At 41.0% G+C, this 19,906-nt stretch overlaps 1 protein-coding gene across 1 annotated transcript; it reads left to right on the top strand.

Moving 5' to 3' along the window:
• The first annotated feature begins 1,899 nt into the window (after positions 1–1,899).
• RPS10 (ribosomal protein S10) lies at positions 1,900–13,076 on the top strand. Its single transcript, XM_072641800.1, has 6 exons — positions 1,900–2,101; positions 3,469–3,618; positions 5,401–5,572; positions 6,991–7,068; positions 12,193–12,248; positions 12,618–13,076. The coding sequence occupies exons 2-6, from the start codon at positions 3,469–3,471 to the stop codon at positions 12,657–12,659; spliced, it is 498 nt and encodes a 165-aa protein (XP_072497901.1). The 5' UTR covers positions 1,900–2,101; the 3' UTR covers positions 12,660–13,076.
• The last annotated feature ends 6,830 nt before the right edge of the window (positions 13,077–19,906 follow it).

The following is a 19,906-nucleotide window of genomic DNA, read 5'->3' as shown; positions in this document are numbered from 1 at the left end:
CTGTCTGAAAGGGGCTTATATTCTAATGCAGACCACATACCAATAACTGTACATACAAGAAGAATACAGTGTAGATGAAGAAAATCTAAAAGGGGAAGACATTATTTAGTTACTCCCCTTGTCAATAAATTCCAGTGGCTCCCTGTCATCTCCAGGATAAAATACAAAGTACTATGCTTGGTATTCAAGCCTTTCATAATCTCCTCCTTCCCTACTTTTCTGGTCTTCTAATACTTTACTCCCAGCTAAATAGTCTGTTGCAGCAACTCTTGCCTCTTAGGTATTCCATCTCTCCATATTACTAAATAGTAACTGTTTCTCTTTCATACAGGAACCCTGAGGGTCTTTCTTTCACAGTTTGATTTTTTTTTTCTTTATCAAAGGGGCCATCCCTTGAGTCACTACTTAAAGAAGCCTATTCATTAAATGGGTGTATCTCACTCAAAGTGAGAATGTGATAAGATCTTAGCCTGAAAGGGCCAGGGTCTCCCATTGAATCCTGGGCCATCTCCAGTCATCCTGATGAATATCAGGTCACTGGACTCAGATGGCTCAGGAGAAGAAAGCTGTCCCTCACTCAAATCAAAGTCAACAGCAAGGCATGTCCTCATCTCCATGTCATGGTCCTCTTCGAGAACAAACAACAACAACCATCTCTCCTACTACTGGCATTTTCTCTAGCTGCCCCCTGGATCTATGGAATGCTCTCCCTCCTCAACCCTGCCACTGATGCAACTAAAATCCAAATCCAAATCTTTTACAAGAAGCCTTTCCTAGTCCATTTTCATTTCAGTGCCTTCCCTCTGTTAATTATTTCCATTTCATACTGTACGCACACATACACACACACACATACACACACAAGGAAGATGACATAGTAGAGCGCTGGGCTTGGAGTCAAGAAGAGTCTTCTTCATGTGTTCAAATATGGCCTCAGACGTTAGTTGTATGACCTTGAGCAGGTTATTTTGATGGGGTTCTGACTTCTGTCCAATCTTTTGCCCAGCTACAGTAGAAACCCCAGGAATAAGAGGGGAGGGGGTAAGCCTCTCTTCCAAGTAACTATTAATTAAACAATATAGCCTTGTGGTTTCACATATACAATGATTAAATCTTGTGATAATTCCTAGAATTATTTTTCTTGCCTAAACATACATTTTTGGAATTGTTTTTCTTGCTAAAAGACCCTTACCCCCAACTATGTGTAAGACTCACCTCCATGCTCGTATCCCCAGATCTGCCCCACCGTCAGGAAATGGTGCAAGAACCTACACCCTCACATTGTGGCGAACTGCCCCAAAATCATGTGTATATGTGCCTTAGTTTTGTATGCTGCTGCTTCCTTAAGGATCAAGCCAGCCCTACTGTGTGTAACAAGAGATGAGCTTGCTCTCTGAAATTCTCTTCCGAGCAACCCCAATCCAACCATTCTGCCCTCCCTCCTGGTCATTTCCACACCGTTTGCCTCAGTTTCCTAGTCTGTAAAATGAGCAGGAGAAGGAAATGGCAAAGCACTCCAGTATCTTTGCCAAGAAAACTCCAAAGGGGGTCAGGAGAAGTCAGGCACAAATAACCCTGTGCTCTTCCTTTCAAATATATATCTATATCTACACACTTATACATATATGTGCACATGTATGCACGATGTGTGTATACACGGATTGCACGCACAGAGTATGCTGTGTGCATACATGTGAGTGTGTATGCACATGTATATGTACACACATATGCACATGTGTAAACACATACCTGTGTGCACACACTTGAATTTGAAAAAAAAAAAAGAACAGAAGGATATTCCTCTGAGAAGCTTCCAACTAGATTTTTTTTTCTTGAAGAGACCGGTGACCCGGGTGCTTTTTCCTGGAGAGGGCAAGCTTACGTCATCTAAAGGAAACTAACCCACAGAAGACCATCAAAGGGTGCCCTTAAGATTCCCCGGGAGTTTTCAATCAGGCATTGGCGAAGACATCTGAGGCCCTCCTGTTTCTGACGTCATCAGCAGGGTCCTTAACCAAGCCCGGAAGAGACGCCGCGACGCGCATGCTCTTTCCTTTCTCTCCTGGGCTCCTGTAGAGCAGCAGTCGTCGCCGCCACCGAGGTGAGCCGGGAATGGGGCCCAATTTCCATCCGCATCGCATCGGGCCCATCCGGCAGGCGAGACCCCCGGCCGCGCGTGGCTCTGGGCCAGCGGGCTTGTCTAGCCTCCCGAGTACCCTTATTTTTAGGCAGCAAGAAAGCCTTCCCGGACGAGGGGGAGAGGGCGGGCCAGGCCGCGGCCCGCATCTGGGACCCCACAGGCCCTGCGGGGGACAAGGGGGTGGGAGGCCCGCTCGCCTTGTTTCTCTGGGGAAGGGTACCTCCTGCAGCTGGTCCCGGGCCCGGAGCCCCCCGCTTCTGCCTCGGAGTGGGGCCTGGCGCGGGGCAGGAGCCTGCCGAAGCCGGGGTTCTTCGGCTTGGGGGTGGCGGGCTGGCGGGGTTAGGTTAAAGAACTGTCATAAAAACATGGAATGAGACCTGGGAAGCCCCACAAAAGTCATTTACTCCTTGTAAATTTTACACGTGAAAAAAATCCTCAAGTCTAGAGAGGATGAGACACGTCTAAAGTGCACCCGTGTAGTAAGAACACCACCTGGGTTTTGGACCCGAATCCCTCGATTTCCAGGTGTAGTTTCTCATTCGCTTTCCATGACATCGATGGATGTATTCTCTATTAAAAATACCTGGGCAATCTTTGAATATCTAGGGATTTCTTGGTTCCCAACAATCGTGCTCTTTACACTCTTAACTCCCAAGATTATGTTTTTTGGGGGTATCGGGTCTTCCCTTGACAGAGTTGTGGGGTTTGAAGGTTAAAAAAAAAAAACAACTTAGAATTATCTGCTCCAATTCCCTTGGTTTACACGTTGGGAAACGAAGACTCGGAAACGTTGAAGTCACTATGAGGTGACAGAGCCAGGATTTGCATCCAAATATTCTGACACCAAACCTAGGGCCGATACAGTGCTTCTGTGTTAATTTGATTGTCTTGCTCTTGATTTTTCTATCTTTTATTTGAGATTAGATGGGTACTAATCAAGAAGACAAAGAAGCTGGGGTAAATGGAAATTTGTTGATTTTCCAGAGTGGCATTTCTGCCTTGCATTTTTCTTTTTGGTTACCGTTTTCACTCACTGCTTTTGCCTGTTGTGAATGGGCAGTTTGAGGCAGAGATTCTGTTTCCAGCACTTTGTTGTATAAATAAAGTAGTTGTCCATTATATGTGAGAATTTCTTTTTAATTGGCTAAGGGTTGAGTTACATTGAATGTGAAAACTGACTATTCTGCAGCTGTATTTTCAAATTTAGAGCCTGATTTGAAAACAGTCTCAGACTGCCTGAGTGACAGAATTGTCTAGAGATGATTGAAGTATTGTCCAAGAATTGACTGCATTCCTCAAACTCACTGTTGTTACTTTTTGTCTTTCAGATGTTGATGCCCAAGAAGAACCGAATTGCCATCTATGAACTCCTTTTTAAGGAGGGAGTAATGGTAGCCAAGAAGGATGTCCACATGCCAAAGCATCCTGAGCTGGCAGACAAGAATGTGCCCAACCTCCATGTCATGAAGGCCATGCAGGTACTGGAGGACTGTGGGAGGAGGATAGGGAATGGTGCGATTTAAAAAATTTTGTCCAGAAAAAATTCCTGGTAAGTTTTGGGATTTTTTGAGGTAATTCCAGAAACTTAACCTGTCTGTACAGCCTGTTGAAGGGGAATAAATTACAGCCAGCATTTATGTAGTGCTTACTACGCGTACCAGGCCCTGCACCAAATGGTTTACATTTATTGTCTTATTTGATCCTCACAACAGCCTTGACAGTTAACATGCTAAGATTGTCCTCATTTTTCAAAGGAGGGAACTGAGGCAAACAGGTTAGGTGATTTACTCAGGGTCATACAGCTTAGTATCTTAGTATTTGAGGCTTGAATTGAACTCAAGTCTTCCTGAGTTCCTTCTGATTGCAGGCCTGATACTTCTATGCACTGCACTGGCTAGCTGTCCCACTTATTAAAGATTACTGGAACAGATAAAGACTCATAAAAATTTTCTTCTTTTCACTCACATAGCAACCAGCCTGGCACAAACCCTCATCCCCTTGCACCACTTGGGCTATTTCAGTAGCCTTTTGGTTGGTCTCCATGCCTTATATATCTCCCCAACTCCAAAGTATTCTCTGGTCAGCTACCAAAATTGTTTTCCTAAAATGTATGCCTGTTCTTGTTACCTCCCCCACAGTGAACTTTATTATAAGGCTCCCTGTTACTTCTTTGGTAAATATGAAATCCTTTGGCATTTTGAGCTTTCAATCTGACCTTGTATTGCCTTTCCACTCTTGTTAAACTTTACTCTTCTTCAGATATTATGATCCAGGAACATTGACCTATTTGCTGGGGACACTCCCATCTCCCAAACCCCCCTGCCTTTTCACTGGCTGTCCATCCTGTCCCCCCATCCTTCCTGGAATGTTGTCCCTCCTTATCTCACCTCTGCCTCCTGATTTCAAGGCTCAGTTCAGTTACTAACTTCTGCAGGAGTCTTTCCCACCCCAGTACCTATCTTCCATTTATGTTGTTTTTCTTTTACATGCATGTTTGTGTCTCTATCCGATTGTCACATGAGTTCCTTGAAATCGGAGACCAAGTGTTTGCCTTTCTTGATTTCTTTGGTTAGCATAGTGCCTGTTTCATAGAAAATACTTAATGATGGCTCAAAATACATGTTCTAATTCTGCTTTGAGCAATAACTAGTCGTGTTACTTTAAGTTGTTTAAATCCTTGTTTTCTCCTTTGTGAAATGAAGATAATATCTAAGCTGGCCTTATCGCATTAAACGTCAAATGAATCTGATTTGAATGAACTTAAAATTGTCAGGCTTAGAACTAATGTGTTCTTAATTATACTCTTATACAGCCTTCATTTTTCTCCTTTGTATCCATTTCTGATTTCAAAGAAGTTGAGTTTTTTCCTCTAATTTTTTGCTTAGAAGCACTCAAGTCAATTTCAGTATGAAGTATTGACTTTTAAGTAGTTCACAGATTCATTCTTATTTTAACTGAAAACCATTATCTTTGACTAGGAGTCAAGTTTGGTATAGTTTTGCCTGGTTTTGGAATCCCACCTCTACACTTAGTCCTGGGCAATCAAACATTGAGTCTTTGAGTTTCCTCTGTAAGATGGGGAAGATTCCAGCATTGCCTGTCTCTTAGTTGTTTTAAAGGGAAATGTATTTTGTTGTTCTCCCCCATTCCGCCTCCAAAAAAACCTTAAAGAGGTGATTTTTAAAAAGTTTTGTAACTTCTTCCTCAGATCATTTGATTATGAGAACCCAAGTGATAGACTGCTTATTTTCTTCATTCAGTCTCTAAAGTCTCGTGGCTATGTTAAGGAGCAGTTTGCATGGAGGCATTTCTACTGGTACCTCACCAATGAGGGCATTCAGTACCTCCGGGATTACCTTCACCTGCCCCCTGAGATCGTGCCTGCCACACTCCGAAGAAGTCGTCCTGAGACAGGAAGGCCAAGGCCCAAAGGTAATTGTGTTTTAAACTTATGATTATACCACCCTGGGCTTCTTTAAAGTCTATTTTTAAAAACTGACTCATGACATTAACCTTGTTTAAACCCTTTCAATCTTTGCTTCATCCTTTTTTTTGTTCCACTGTTGGGGTCAGTAAGGGAATTCCACTATCTCAGACTTTTAAAGATTTATATGCTCATACATTTTTGGAGCTGCTTGTGTGGAGAGGGATTATTTATCAAACTGTCCTCCAAAGGGCAAGTGAGGTTTTCCCCCATTTATAAAGACAAATTCATATGTCTTTTGTTCCCAGATTTCCTCCCTATTTCCTCCCTTCCCTCTGTTTTGGGATTATTCAGCACACAACTCCTCCCGTCACCCACTTCTCTTAGTATATTCCTATGGCCAACTTAATTTGTGACGTGCTGAATTGGCTACTTCTGAGGTTTCTGCTTATGATTTTTGGAAGTGTTAACTCATTTCTGTATGAGGAAATGTGCTGAGACAGGAGTAAAGAGTTTTACTCTTTTTATTTCTTCCCAAAGCCCAGGAGAATGTTACTCACCTACATAACATTTCATTTACCTTTTAACAATCTCTACCACTGTTGCCTTTATTGTATATTAAATCAGATAACTGGGACTTTTTTCCCCCAATTTGTAAAGCCCCTGTAAAGTTGTCTGTCCTATAGTTTTGTTTTTATCTCCCAAAAGGATTGTCTATTCAGAATTCCATTGTGTTGGTCTATCTACTAATTCTTCTGAAACCAGTAACGACTCATTTTGCACTAACTCCATAAAATTTCAGGTTTGAGATAACAGGGTGGAGGGAGAGGTCTTAATAGAGAAATTTCCCATGTGATTCCTATGTGAGTTTCCCTCATTGCTGGAACACTTTTGAAAGTATGGGATGAGCTCGTCACTTTCTAGGGGTTCTGGAATTTTTTCCTGTGTCTCCTTAGTTTCTGGTATCATAAATATACGTATCTGTGCACACCTCAGTTTGTTTGGGTTGATGTGCCGTAATGAATAAATATAGAGGAAACCAGCCTAACTGAAAGAATTGTAGAAGCTTCCTGGGCTTTTTGAAATGTTGATAAAATAATTTGAGAGGCCAAAGTCTCCGATTTTAGAAATAGACTGTTTTCAAAAGTTCCATCAAGTCATTTGGAATACATTTTCTGCTAGTTTTGTTTTAAGCATTCAATGTTCCAGCTACGTTATAGATTAAATTGCCTTTCTTTAGTGATTTTGGGGATCCAGATAATATTTTGAGTTTTGTTTCAGTTCACCTATTTATTCCACGTTAGAGTTTGGGGTTCTGGGGACATAGCTTCCCCCTCTTCATCCACTCTAAAGTCAGGAATGTCTATGTTCAAAACCCCAGTTAAGTGGGTTTCGTGGTATTAATGGTGTTCTTGATTTCGTATAGGTCTGGAGGGTGAGCGACCTGCCCGGCTTACTCGTGGTGAAGCTGACAGAGACACATACAGACGAAGTGCTGCTCCCCGTAAGTTATCTTCCTACCCAGGAACTTTGTTAGTTTAATTGAGCAAACATTTATTAGCACCTGTTATGTTTGACATTTGGACATAGAAAAGAAAAAGAAAATTCTCCCCGAGAAGCTAGTATTCTGCTGAGGGTTGAAGGGAACACATATAATATGTCTCCTGGTATGGGGACCTGGGGAGGACAGCACTGAACAGCTCAGGGTCAGGGCCTCTGGCAGAAAGTATCCATCACTTTGAGCTGAGCCTTGAAGGCAGTTGGGGATTTCAGCCGAAATTAAGAGAGAGCATGTTCCAGGTGTGAAGAACAGCAGGCAGACCACTATGGCTGGAACAAGGTACGTGAGAGGGGTAATAATCTGAAATAGAGTGGTCAGACTGGAGGGCTCCAGGTGCCAAGAAGAGCGGTTTGGTTTCGTCATTTGGAAGTCAGTGGAGCTTTTTGTGCCTGCGAGTGTCTGAACAACACTTTAGGAATGAGGCAACCTTGGAGAGGATGTGTTTATTAGGGGCCAGAGGAGACTACTTAGGAGGGACTGATGCTGGGGCTCAGGTGTGGGGTGTGAGGGTGAATAGAAAGAAGCTGGCAGTTGAGAGTTTGCTAGACAGAATTGCCAAGATTTATTATTTGTTTGGATGTGGTGAATGGAGTCAGGGATGACCTCTGGTTTGTGAGCCTGGGTGGTGGAAAGAAGGGTGGGTTTAGGCACAGGGTTGTTGAGTTTGAGGTGTTTGGATTCAAAGAGCCACACCCAAGGACCTAGAAGGCCACATGTGGCCTCAAGACTGCAAGTTCCCTAGCCCTGGTTTAGGGGAAACGCATGCTGAGTCTGAGGTGTCTGGGGAGATGCAGTTCGAGGAAGAAGTAAAGGTTGGATGTGTAGTTTTGTGAGTCAGCCTGCATAAAACTGAAACCTGGGGAGCTAGGAAGATCCCTAAGAGAATGAACATAAAGGAGCATGTGTACAGGTCAAGTAGGTAAGAGGAACCATGGAGCTAAACATAAAACTTAGGAAGGACCAACTATACAAAGAGCAACAAGAATGAGGATTGGGAGTTGAATTTAAGAGAAATTAAAAGGTGGAGTTGGGATTAATGAGTAAAAAATAGGGGGATGGAGGAAATGAGTTTGCTCAGTCCTTTTTCTAGGAGTTTAGTTGCAAAAGGGAAAAGACCCAAAATGGTAACTTGGAGGGAGAAGGTAAGGTCAAGTGAAGGATTTTTTTGTTTTTAAAGAATGGAAGTGAACCTTGGCTGGAAAGGAGCCTGTAGATAAGGAGAGGTTGCAAGAAAGAGGGGGAAAGAGGGAACAGTTCAGAGGATAAATAAACTTCTGTAGCACATGTCAATATAATTGCTATATGCCAGTCACAATACTAAGTGCTTTGCAGGTATTATCTCATAGATCTTCACTATAACCATGAAGGGTAGATGCTATTATGATCCTCATTTTTTAGAGTCTTGGAAACTGAGGCAGACACAGGTGAAGTAACCTTCTAAGACAGCACAGCTTGTTAATATCTGGGGCAAGGTTTGTCTTTCTGACACTAAACCCAGCACTCTATCCCCTGTCCCACCATTAGCCTAGGAGAGAATGGGGGAGGAGGTGTGGAGTCCAAAGGAGGAGATCAAGAAGGGCTCTTCTTTTGAGAGGATGGAGGGATGTGGTATGAGATTTGAGGAGATTTGGAAGACTGGAGATAAATAGTTAAACTGGGAAAGAAAAAAATTGCCTGTGGCAGTGAGGGGCCATTTGAGTTATTAAATTAGTAGTGAGCTCAGGTGGCCTGCCCTGAGGAGGTATTGTGCCTGCTCCACAAGCAGTGGGGCTTTGGACTTCTGTAACCCGTCTACTTGAACTTGTCTAAGAACTTTTACCTTCCTGCTCTCCCTCCCAGACTGGGATCTAGGATTTTCAGCAACTCCTCAGTCACTAGAGCTAGTCTCTAATCCTGCATTGAGCTTTTAAGATTCATTTTAATATTAAGTGTTGAGTAACGTTTTAAGTCACTGTTGTGCACTGAAGATGTAAAAATTAAAGATGAATTTTCTAGGAAACCAAATGTAATAGGGAGGGCAACATACATACACAAAAAAGGTTTGTATGGGCCAAGTTGGTTTGCCATGTGTAAAGAATGGTTTTTGCGCGTTTAAATACAATAAAACTGCATTCTACATTCATAGCAGTACAAAAACAGGCAGCAGACTGAATTTGACCTTTTACCAGCTGTGTTAAATCATAGCAAGTAGCTGCTGTACTAGAGGGGCTGGCTTGGCAAACAGTACTTTCCAAATCCCTGTCCCCTTTAAAAAAAATTGAGGGGAAAAAAGGATTTCATCAAAGATGTGGAGTATGTTCCAGGCCTTTGGAAATGCACAGAGGTAGAAGAAAACCAGCCCTGGACACACACTAACTTCAGTTACTTCTTCCTGTTTGCCTTTGTTTCCTCATCAGTAAAATGAGCTGGAGAAGAAAAGGGCAAATCGCTCCCATATCTTTATTAAGATCCCAAATGGGGTCATGAAGAGTCAGACACAACTGAAACTTCTAAACAAAAAAAAAAAAAAAAAGTTGGTGAGCTTGGTCAGATTGCAAGGTGCTTGTAAAGTAACTACTGGGTAGCTTCTCCTGACTTTGTTCTCTTGGCCAGCAAAGTGAGAGTCAGGGCATCATAGCTGCAGGTTTAGGTCTCAGTAGTCTGGTGCTGTTAAGAATTCTTTATGAGAACTTGTACAAGGCAGGTCCTTTGGGGGTTGAAGCTGGGGAGGCCTCACTGAGTGACACCTTTGTAAGTTAGAGGAATCTCAGGATGTCTCAGACTTCTCATTTTTCCATTAATTTTTTAAAATCATGAAAATAGAACCTTATTAAATTTCTTTAATTGAGCCTTTTCTGTCAATCCGTCTTTTCCCTGTTCCTTGTGACCCTTTCAGCCTATCCTTAATGTTCACCTTGTCTTCTTTTCCTGCCACTCCAAGGCTGTCATGCCTGTACCAGCTACACTCTTTTCCCTTTCCAATTTTAAACCACTTCAACTCTATACTATTCTCTACTTAACTTCCCTGCCCCCTTGTCTTGTTGCCTATCACTCTGCAAAATACCAACTCTGGATTACTGCAACCATTGACCTCCTTTGCCTCCTATTCATGTAGGAAGTTGGAGAAAAGATAGAATTGTGCTAACTGGGTCTGCCACAAATATACATTATCTAATCTCAACTGGGCCCTGGGGCAACCAAGGCAATAATTCCACTCACTAATCCTTTATACTTCTCCACAACAACAACTGAGCCAAAATTCCCTTCTCCAGCCTCCTATGACCCCCTCCCCCCATCTCTCACCTTTTCTGCTGAAGCCTAGCCTCATATGTCTTTGGAAAAGTGAGGCAGAGCTCCTCCCTTCTCATTGCCCTGCTATCTCCTTCACTCCTGTCTGGCATAAATATGTGGGCCTTTTCCTTACTTAGATAATATACGCTTTGGTCCCATCCTTTGTCAGCCTCTCTAGCAAATTACCCTTGCTATTATAATACCTCGTTCAATTTTTTTTATCTTCACTCTTTTCTCTGTTTATTGGTTCCTTTCTTACTGTCTGTAGACGTGTGTCCATACCACATTTCTTCCATCTGTAAAAAACTCACTTGTTCTAACCATCCCCCACTATCTCATGTATTTCCCCTAAGTGGCTTTTTCGTGTTCCTCATTCTTGATGTCTGAATTTTTGACCCTGTTGGTGCCTTTTCCTCCTAGATAGTCTCTCCTTTCTAGGTGTTTGTGGCACTCTTCTTTGTCATGCTCAGATCATGTTCTGCTTTGTTTTCCCTTTCCTCTGATTCCTTTTCTCTTTTTTTCCCTTTATTCTTTTATTTGGTCAGCTCATCAGTTTTCATCTCTACGCACATGATTTCCCAGATCTAGATATCCACCCCTACTTTCTTGAACCCTGGTCCTGAATTACCAGCTACTTTTTGAACATCTGGAACTGAATGTCTTGTAGCAGAGGTGAAGAACCTGCAGCCTTGAGGCTACATGTGACCTAGGTCCTAAGTCTAGGTTGCCTTTTGACTGCGTCCCAAGTTTTACAGAACAAATCTTTTTATTAAGAGGATTTTTTCTATGAAGTTTGGATTCAAAGGGCTACACTTGAGGACCTAGAGGGCTGCATGTGGTCTTGAGGCCCCAGGTTCCCCACCCCTGCCCTATAGGTGTCCCAGAATCAACATATCCAAAAGTAAGCTCATTAACTCCCCCCTTCCCTTTTCTCAACTTTTCCATTATTTCTGTGGTTACCACAATTCTCCCGATATACTTCACTCTGCTCTCTCACATGTGCAACCTATTACTAAATCTTGTAGTTTGTAATTTTCAACAGCCTCTCTTCTGTCGTCTCTACACTTCCACAGCTACATTCTCAGTTCAGGCCCTAATCTCATCTTTTCCTGGATTGTTTGTAATAGCTTTCTAATTAGTCTCCTTGCCATATCCCTACTCTAACCTCTTTCATTCAGCTGACTTCTTGAAAGTAACCATTACACACATCCTCAGTAAACTCCCTAGTACCTCTGGGATCAAATAAAAATCTTCTGTTTGGCATTTAATCTTTTCACAACTGGGCTCCTTCCATCTTCTAGGCTTTTTACACCTTTCCTGTTAACACCCTGGTCTCTTTGATGGCTCTCACATAGAAGATTTCCCATCCCTCCACACTGGTTCTCCCTATGCTTGGAATGTTCTCCCTCATTACCTCTTTCCCTAACTTCTTCCATAGCTCAGCTCAGATCCCACCTTCTGCATGAGCTCTTTCCCTGTATCCCTGGCTGTTTCCTCTTGAGACTCCACCCTTCTACTCTGTAGATCTTGCGTGTACCTAATTCTTTGTGAGAGAGAGTGTGCACTCTGACTTGTGCACACTTCCCTAATGACAATATGAGCTCATTGAGAATAGGAACTGTAGTTACCTTTGTATAGCCAGAGCACAGTGCCCAGCACCTGGTACATAGTAAGTGCTTAATAAATGTCTGGGAGGGCACTTAATTCAAATAATGCTGCTTCTTCATCTGTTTCCTTGTGGTCTTCATCTGAAACTCAGAGCAGATGATCATTCTGACTTACTGCTTCTTTTCCTAGCTGGTGCTGACAAGAAGGCTGAGGCTGGGGCTGGGTCAGCAACAGAATTCCAGTTTGTAAGTAATTTGATTTTGATAACCCTTCTCCTGAGCTTGGGTAGGTTTTGGAAACTATTTGTTCTGAGTTTCCTTTGTCTTTATGCCTTTGCTGGAGAGCAGATAGAAGAACTCTCCACACCTTTACATAGGCAAAAAGCTCTGGGGCTTGTGGGAGTGCAGTCTGTGCTTATTGTCTCTAAAACCTACATGTGAAGTACTTCTTCATAGATCACTTGGACCTGACCAGAAAAGCTTTTTGGTAATTCCTTTGAGGGAGAAGCAAATGTGAATGATAATGACATTTAGCAAAGCCCACCGGAGGAGTTTTTGGAAGAAGGGTAGAGGTGAAATCATGTGTGAATGTAACTGTTTTCTTTTCTCTTACAGAGAGGTGGATTTGGTCGTGGACGTGGTCAACCTCCTCAATAATAACTGTAGAGATATGTTTCATATTGAATAAAATTTGGGAAAAAACATTATTGGTCTTGTATGCCTGTTTCAACATTTGCAGTGTCTCTGCCTTTGGTCCTACCCAGGAAAGACTGATTTGTATATCCTTATTTAAACTGAAAGGCCATAATCCTTTTTATCTACCGTATCTAAGCTTGAGGTGCAGTGGGGGTTAGGGAAAGCGATATAAAGTTTTAACTTCCTTGCCCTCTCTTTCAAGATGACAAAAGTTATTTCTGTGAAAGCTGCTTTGAAATAGCATCTATCTCTCTCATCTAGCATGCCTTTAATTGCTTCTGTGCCAGTTGCTTTGAAATGGGAGCTATCTGTTCTGCCTGGCTGAAAATGTTCCTGTGATCTCTTAAATTTTCCTCCCAATAAAGTCTTGGCACTGAATCAGTGTAGTTCCTTAGTGGAGAGAGTAGATATTTTCACCAGTGAAAAGTTTAAATTTGAAAGTCCAGGGGTATGGTGTGATGAATGAAATTTTTAAACTGACCCTGGGATAAAAGTCCTGAGAAGCTGAAGAAATACTCATAGCTTTTGAAGCTCCAGTAAACGAATTTAATTTACAGACTGACCGAGGTCAGCTATTAAGTCTCTTCAAGTCCGTAAATGCTGGTTTGGAAGGGGTTGGTTGCTCCTACAAATATGTTGAGTTCATTTAGCTATCTCTTGTTTGGAAATGGGCTTTTTGCTAGTAGTGTAATAATGGATCTTAAGATGTTGACACCATCCTTAGAAGGCAGAGATTTGGGAGAAGGGCAGGTGTACAAGAAAATGACTAGCAGTTGACTGCTGTTTGTAAAGATGCCTAAATGGAAAAGGCTGGAATAGCTTCTTGAAACTGTGAAGGAGTATTTGGAAATGCACATCATTAATTTTCTTTATTGTTTTTGCCTTAAGCATAATAACTGGTGTAAAAAAGAATTTTCTAACAGTGTAGCTGACATTTTCTTGAGATTCTCCATAGAACTTGTTGCTCTTTCGAAAAAAATGCAGTCTCAGCTAGGGTTCTGTAGAGCAGAGGTTCTTTCTCTGGGGTCTGTGAACTTGTTTTTTATTTAAATATGTCAGTGGTTTCCTTTGTAATCCTATGTATTTTTATGCATATAAAAACATTCCAAGAAGTCCAAAGGCTTCCCCAGATGTCCAAGAGACACCCTGAGAAAGAAGATTTAAGAAATCTTATTGTAGAGGGCAGAGTATGAAGTAGAAAAACTTAGGCGAGAACGTGGGAGGGGGCAGTAAATCATGGGTTTTCCATGCCTTCATTTGGCTTTCTCTGTAAATGAATTCCAAGATTAAGCTGTGACAAATGTTTATTTCACGAGTTGATTTCCAGTACATGGTATGGGGCTGAGGATGTGATTACAATCTAGGAATTGAGGGACTGAAAACAAAGCTGTACCTTATTTTCCTTTTCAAGAACTTGCTTTATTTTCTTTTTCTTTAGTTATTTATTTATAGTTATGTTTGAACAGGACAGTCCTTTATGTAATTCCCTCTTCTACTCAAGCAGACCTTTTGTGTTACTGTGAGAATTTAAGTGTGATCAGGTATTGGTAGAGAGAGATCTGAATAGGTGAGTAGGAAGAGGATTCCTGGCAGTTTTCCTGGAGTAATACCTAGCTTTCTGCCTTAAATTTGCGGGGGGCCCTTCTATAAAAACTTGTTTGAAGGCATTCCAGAATCTAAGTCAAACTGAAAACTGATTGGAAAGGATAGTGCACAAGTCTGGCTAAATTATTCTTGAATGAATTATTATAAAAGCTTTTGGAATCCTTCCCAGTAAATAAGGATTTTTTTAGAGGGTAGCCAGAGGTGGTTCTTTAGCATATTTTTAAAGTTGAAAAAAACATTTAAAAAATCTTGTCCATGCAGTCTGAGTGGAAACCAGTAGATGTCAGGCTACTGCAAAGCAAAAATATCTTGTTGGCTTGGATTTATCAACAGCTAATTTGGAACCTTCACTGCCAGTAGGGGAAGCTTTCTTTGGCAGAAAGGGCTAGTGTTTGGGGAAACTTTCAGTGCCCCATTGGCTGTCTTTGCCTGATCTGGCTTTTTATCCAATTTTCCAGCTGGCTTGAATGATGTCAAGTGGTTTGCCCGTGTTCACAGGCTGAGGCGATTGTTTAACCTGGATTAGACTCTGAGATGTTGCTGGCTCCCGGTCTTCCCTTTTCCTTTTCACCAAAACAGAATGTGAATGGATTTATACTTTCTAGCCCAAATGGCCTAGCGCCCTAAATCTTTATAGCTTTTCAACTGGAGCTCTAGGCCTTGTTTCTTTGAGCGATATGAATTAGCCTAAACCCTGGAACCTGCTTTCCATATTCCTAATAATCTTATACTGCTAAGTTTGGGAAGATTGTGAAGCTATTAAGCCTGTATTATCTGTAAAAGTCCAGATCTACAAGTCAGTTGTCGTAGTTGTGAGAATTTAAGTGAGGTTAAATATTGGTAGAGGGAGTTGACCCAGATAGCGAAGAGCAGTGTGACATAGATGACAGGAAAACATGGGTTCAAGTCCTGACTTACAGGTCAAGTGACCATGGAAGTCGCTTAACTCCTAAGTTCCTCAAGCAGTTAAAACTAAGGTGCTTCTGGTGGAGGTACAGTTCCTAGGAAATCACAGATTGACACAACCTTCCCCCTTTTCCTCCCTCCCCCCAAAAGTCACAATAACAAATTGAATTTTGTAACATTACTATTAATCAAAATGCTGTCAGATCATCAGACTTGGAGGAGGTGGAAAAGACTTTTAGAGCAGATTCTAGTCCAAGGGGACTTGACTTGGGGTCCATGAACTTTTTTAACTTGCAGTGTAATTGTTTTCATTTGTCATCCTACCTATTTGATGCATTTTAAAACATTCTGAGAAGGGGTCTGCAAGAAAAAAAGGTTAAACCCCCATCTAGTCCAAACCCCTCATTTTGCAGTTGAGGCCCAGAGAGGGTAAGTAATTGCCAGAGGAAATTGTGGCTGAATCAGATCTAAAACGTAGAATCCCTGACTCTTGGTCCAGGGTTCTTTCAAGATACCAAGCTACATAAAGCTTACAAATTAGTTGGCAAGAAAAACAAAAAACCTAACCTATGATGATAATTGGCTTTTATAGTACCACTACTAAATCTGTATCTGAGATTTTTTTAAAAAGGGCAAAGGACCTTATTTGTATAAAAATAGAGCAGCTCTTTGTGGTGGCAAAGAATTGGAATTTGAGGAGATACCCCTCAATTGGGGAATGGCTAAACATGTGGCATATAATTGTAATGGAATATTATGCTATAAGAAATGATGAGCAGGCTGATTTCAGAAAAAGCTGGAGTTAAATGAACTGATGAAAAGTGAAATGGACAGAACCAGAAGAACACTGTATGCAGTAATGATCATCTATGAATGATTTAGCTCTTCTCAGCAACGCAAAGATCTAAGACAATTTCGAAGGGCCCGTGGTGCTATCCACCTCCAGAGAAAACTGACGGAGTTTGAATGCAAATTAAAGCATACTACTTTTCATTTTTTAATGTTTTTTTCTTTTAATCTGACTTCTTTTACAACATGACTAATATGGTAATATGTTTTGCGTAATTTCACGTGTATAAACTATTTCAAATTGTTTACCATTTCAGGCAGGGGGAAAGTGAGGGAAGGAGGGAGAAAATTTGGAACTCAAAATTTTTTTTTTAATGTTAGATTTGGAACTCAAAATTTAAAAGAAAATGAACTTGTCTTTCCATGTAATTGGGAGAAATAAAAATTTTTCAAAAACTGGCTTTTACATAGCCTTTAAAGTTTGCAAAGCATTTTATATCTAGTATCTCATTGGTCCCTTTATAGGGATGTGGTAGATATTATGGTATTTATTCTCTCTTCATTTTACAGATGAGAAAAAAGGTTCACAAGTGACTTACCTGTGGCTACAGAACCTAGTTAAGTGTCAGAAGTAGGATCTGAACTTGTCTTAGTTGAGATTCAAATCTAGGTCTCCCTGGTTCCTAAATCTAGCTTTTTTCCTCCCACTATATCACTACCTCTCCCACTAACTTAGACAAAATGTAGATTTAAGAAATGAGAAAGTCAAATAAGAATACATAGATGATTCTGCACAAATGATTAAAATGAATAGGTAAACCTGAATGCTACGAACATTAGTATTGTGGTGCTGACATATCTAGTATGTTGGTGATTTGGTAGGATGATCAATAGGCTATTTTTTTCCTAGATTATCAATAGGAGAGGAGCAGGTAAGCAACACTGGTAAAGGATAGCAATAAGTATATTATTTCTGTTGTTACAAATTCCATATTTTATATCCGAAAAAGGACTTGACTAAGGTGACAGAAACAGCCAGGAATATTAAATGAGAGTTGAGGAAGCTACAGAGGAAGTACTTCAGTAACTCACACAGATTTTTAGCAAATTATCTCAAAGAGGGCATCTCAGGCTTTTGAGGAGAAGAAATTTACTTCTTAAATAGGTTTTAAAACTATGCTTAACTTGTACTAGGTTTCATTCAGTGAAAATTAGAGAGTGTTGACAAGGTACTATGCTTGGTACTGAACTTGCTTCTGAGTAGTTACTAGAAACTGGTGCAGGAAGCACTTAGGATGGTGACAACAATATTGAATTCAACATTCTGCTGGGAAAGGAGAAACCAAAATAAACCTGTCACTTGGTTACTCATTTTTAAAAAGGGAAACTGGGACACAGTGAGGGCAGCTGGAAAAAAAAAATGTTAGGAACAGCTCTAAAATGCTATAACCTACAAGGAAGCCTTGGGACTTTCTATTTTAAAGCATCTTATTGGAAACCCAGGGTAAATATATGGCACAGACCCAAAAGAAGAGACAGCTTGAAAAATAATTCGTGTACAGTTAGTTGACAGTCAAAGAGACTATTGTAGGGAAAAGGGCATCTCTAATAAGGGCCACATTATTCATGCTAAGAGTACAGGGACAAAGTGGGGCAGTCTGAATGAAAGCTAGAATTTGAAGAGCATCTCATACAAGGTTAATAAGAAATGGCTTCAACATATGTCAAAATCCAGAAGTTAATTTACGAGCCAGTAGAAAGACTTTAAATCCATTGCAAAAGGGATGTGGAGGGATGAGAGAAGCCACAGACAGTGACTTTTTTTGTCTGAGTCTAAGGAAGATCCCTCAATTCACTGTTTGTTTGAGGCAAAATGTCAGAAGGACTAGATAAAATTGGAGTGTAAAGCAGGTAAGTATTTTAGGTCAAGGTGAAATGCTAGATTTAGGTAAGTTAGTTAAAAAGCTGATCCCTGCACCATCAAAAAGTTTTGAAAAAACTCAAGGATGAAGCTATGATATAACAGGGTCATGTTCTGGGCCCACTTTTCTACCCCTATGCTACTTCACTTGATGACTTCATCCTTCCAGGGATGTAATTACCATCTCTATGCTAACAATGTTCAGATCTACCTATCTTGCCCTAACCTCTCCTGACCTCCAATCTCACTTTTCCAACTGCCTTTTCAACTCAATGTGTCCAAAACTCTTTATCTTTCCCTTGAAACCCTCCCCTCATCCTACCTTCCCAATTACTGTAGAAGGCAATACCATCCTCCCAATCCCACAGGCTCACAACCTTGAAATCATCTTGGATTTTTCATATCTCTCAGCCCCCTTATCCAAGCTGTTGCCAAGACCTATCAATTTCACCTTTTCAGCACATCTCCAATACACTCCTTTCTCTCCTCTGACATTGCCACCACTCCGGACTATTATAATAGCCTGCTGGTAGGTTTGCCTGGGTCTCGTAGCTAGTAAGTAATGGGACCCAGGTTTTAGTATTCTGGGACACTTTCTATTGCTCTAGATTCTTCTATAGTGAGCCACGTAATCAGAGAACTGCCTATTTGCTGGCAGGCCAAATGATTTTTTTTTTAAATTAGTAATTTATGTAAATCTAACGTGACATGGTGGCTAATGTTTGTATGACTGTAATTGCTAAATTATAATTTACATTTAGCAATTGCTAAATTTTAGTAATTGCTAAATTTTTTTTTGCTTATAATCTCAGGTGGTTTGGATTTGGCCTGCAAACTATATGCCCTTTGTAGGATTCCATGCACCATGTTATGCTATTGCTCCCCAAAGAATTTTTGTTTTTTAACTGACAACACAGTGTAGTGGAAAACACTGAATTCAAGTCTTAGGACTTGGGTTTGAATGTTGGGCAAGTCATCTCACCTCGGAGTCTTGGTCTCATCTGAAAAGATGGATAGTAATAGTTCTATTAGACACCTCTCACAGCTGTAAAGATAAAATGACTGTTTAACACCCTTACAATCTCCCTGGCAGAGAGGTTAGGAGGTTTTAGAGTGGGAGGAATGGGGTTATGGGTATGGAACACCTTATATAATGTCAAATTTTCTATTAGTTTTGCTGAACTTCTTTCCTTTAAAATTCCATTTTTTATTTTATTATAAAAGATGGCTATCTGGAAGATGGAAGGGGTGAGATATATTGTTCAGTCAGTCAACAAGTGTTCATTTATGTTTATGTATAGCTCTGCTAAATTTTGGGCATAAAAAGAAAGAGGGAAAAATTATCCCTACCTTCAAGTATCTCAAATTCTAATGAAGGAAATAACGTGCAAACAACTATGTGCATATAAAATATACAGTATAAATGGGAGACACAAGCATAAGCAAGGCATTGGATGGGAAGATCCTGCAAAAGCCCTCTGATAGAAGGTTAGATATGAGCCGAGTCTCGAAGCCAGGGAAGCCAGAAGAGACAGATGAGTAGGGAGAGCATCCCAGGCATGCAGCACTGCCAGTGAAATGCGTGGCTGAGAGATTTAATGTGTGCAGAGCAGCAATATCAGAGTTGTGGATTTTTTTGTTTGGTTTAGTCACCATCTCCCCCTGACTTCCTTAAGCCAAGATCTGCATGACTTCAAAGGGAATAAAATGTAAAAATGGAATAGTAGTAAGCACCCAGGTTGTGAAGGACTTTAAAAGCCAAACATACTGGAGGAAAGAAGCCACTGGAATTTATTGAGAGGAGGAGTGCTATGGTCTGATCCATATTTTAAGAAGATCACTTTGGAGGAGGAAAAGAGTGGAGAGAAACAAGGCAGGAAAATCAAGCATCAGGCTATAATAGTCCAGGCATGAGGTGATAAAGGCTGGCACCAAGGTGGTAGCTGTAAAAATAGGACACTGACAAGAGCTGTAGCAAAGGTGTTAA

This window comes from Notamacropus eugenii, chromosome 2 (genome assembly GCF_028372415.1).
Source record: "Notamacropus eugenii isolate mMacEug1 chromosome 2, mMacEug1.pri_v2, whole genome shotgun sequence".
Taxonomy (NCBI): Eukaryota; Metazoa; Chordata; class Mammalia; order Diprotodontia; family Macropodidae; genus Notamacropus; species Notamacropus eugenii.
This window is presented reverse-complemented; position numbering and strand designations above follow the sequence as displayed.

What these genes read in the sequence shown, in the direction of transcription:
- RPS10 (XM_072641800.1), top strand. Translation starts at nt 3,469, where the DNA reads ATGTTGATGCCCAAGAAGAACCGAATTGCCATCTATGAACTCCTTTTT. An exon ending in CAGACGAAGTGCTGCTCCCC is followed by an intron (nt 7,069 to 12,192) that starts GTAAGTTATCTT and finishes TTCTTTTCCTAG; the next exon opens with CTGGTGCTGACAAGAAGGCT. An exon ending in CAGCAACAGAATTCCAGTTT is followed by an intron (nt 12,249 to 12,617) that starts GTAAGTAATTTG and finishes TTTCTCTTACAG; the next exon opens with AGAGGTGGATTTGGTCGTGG.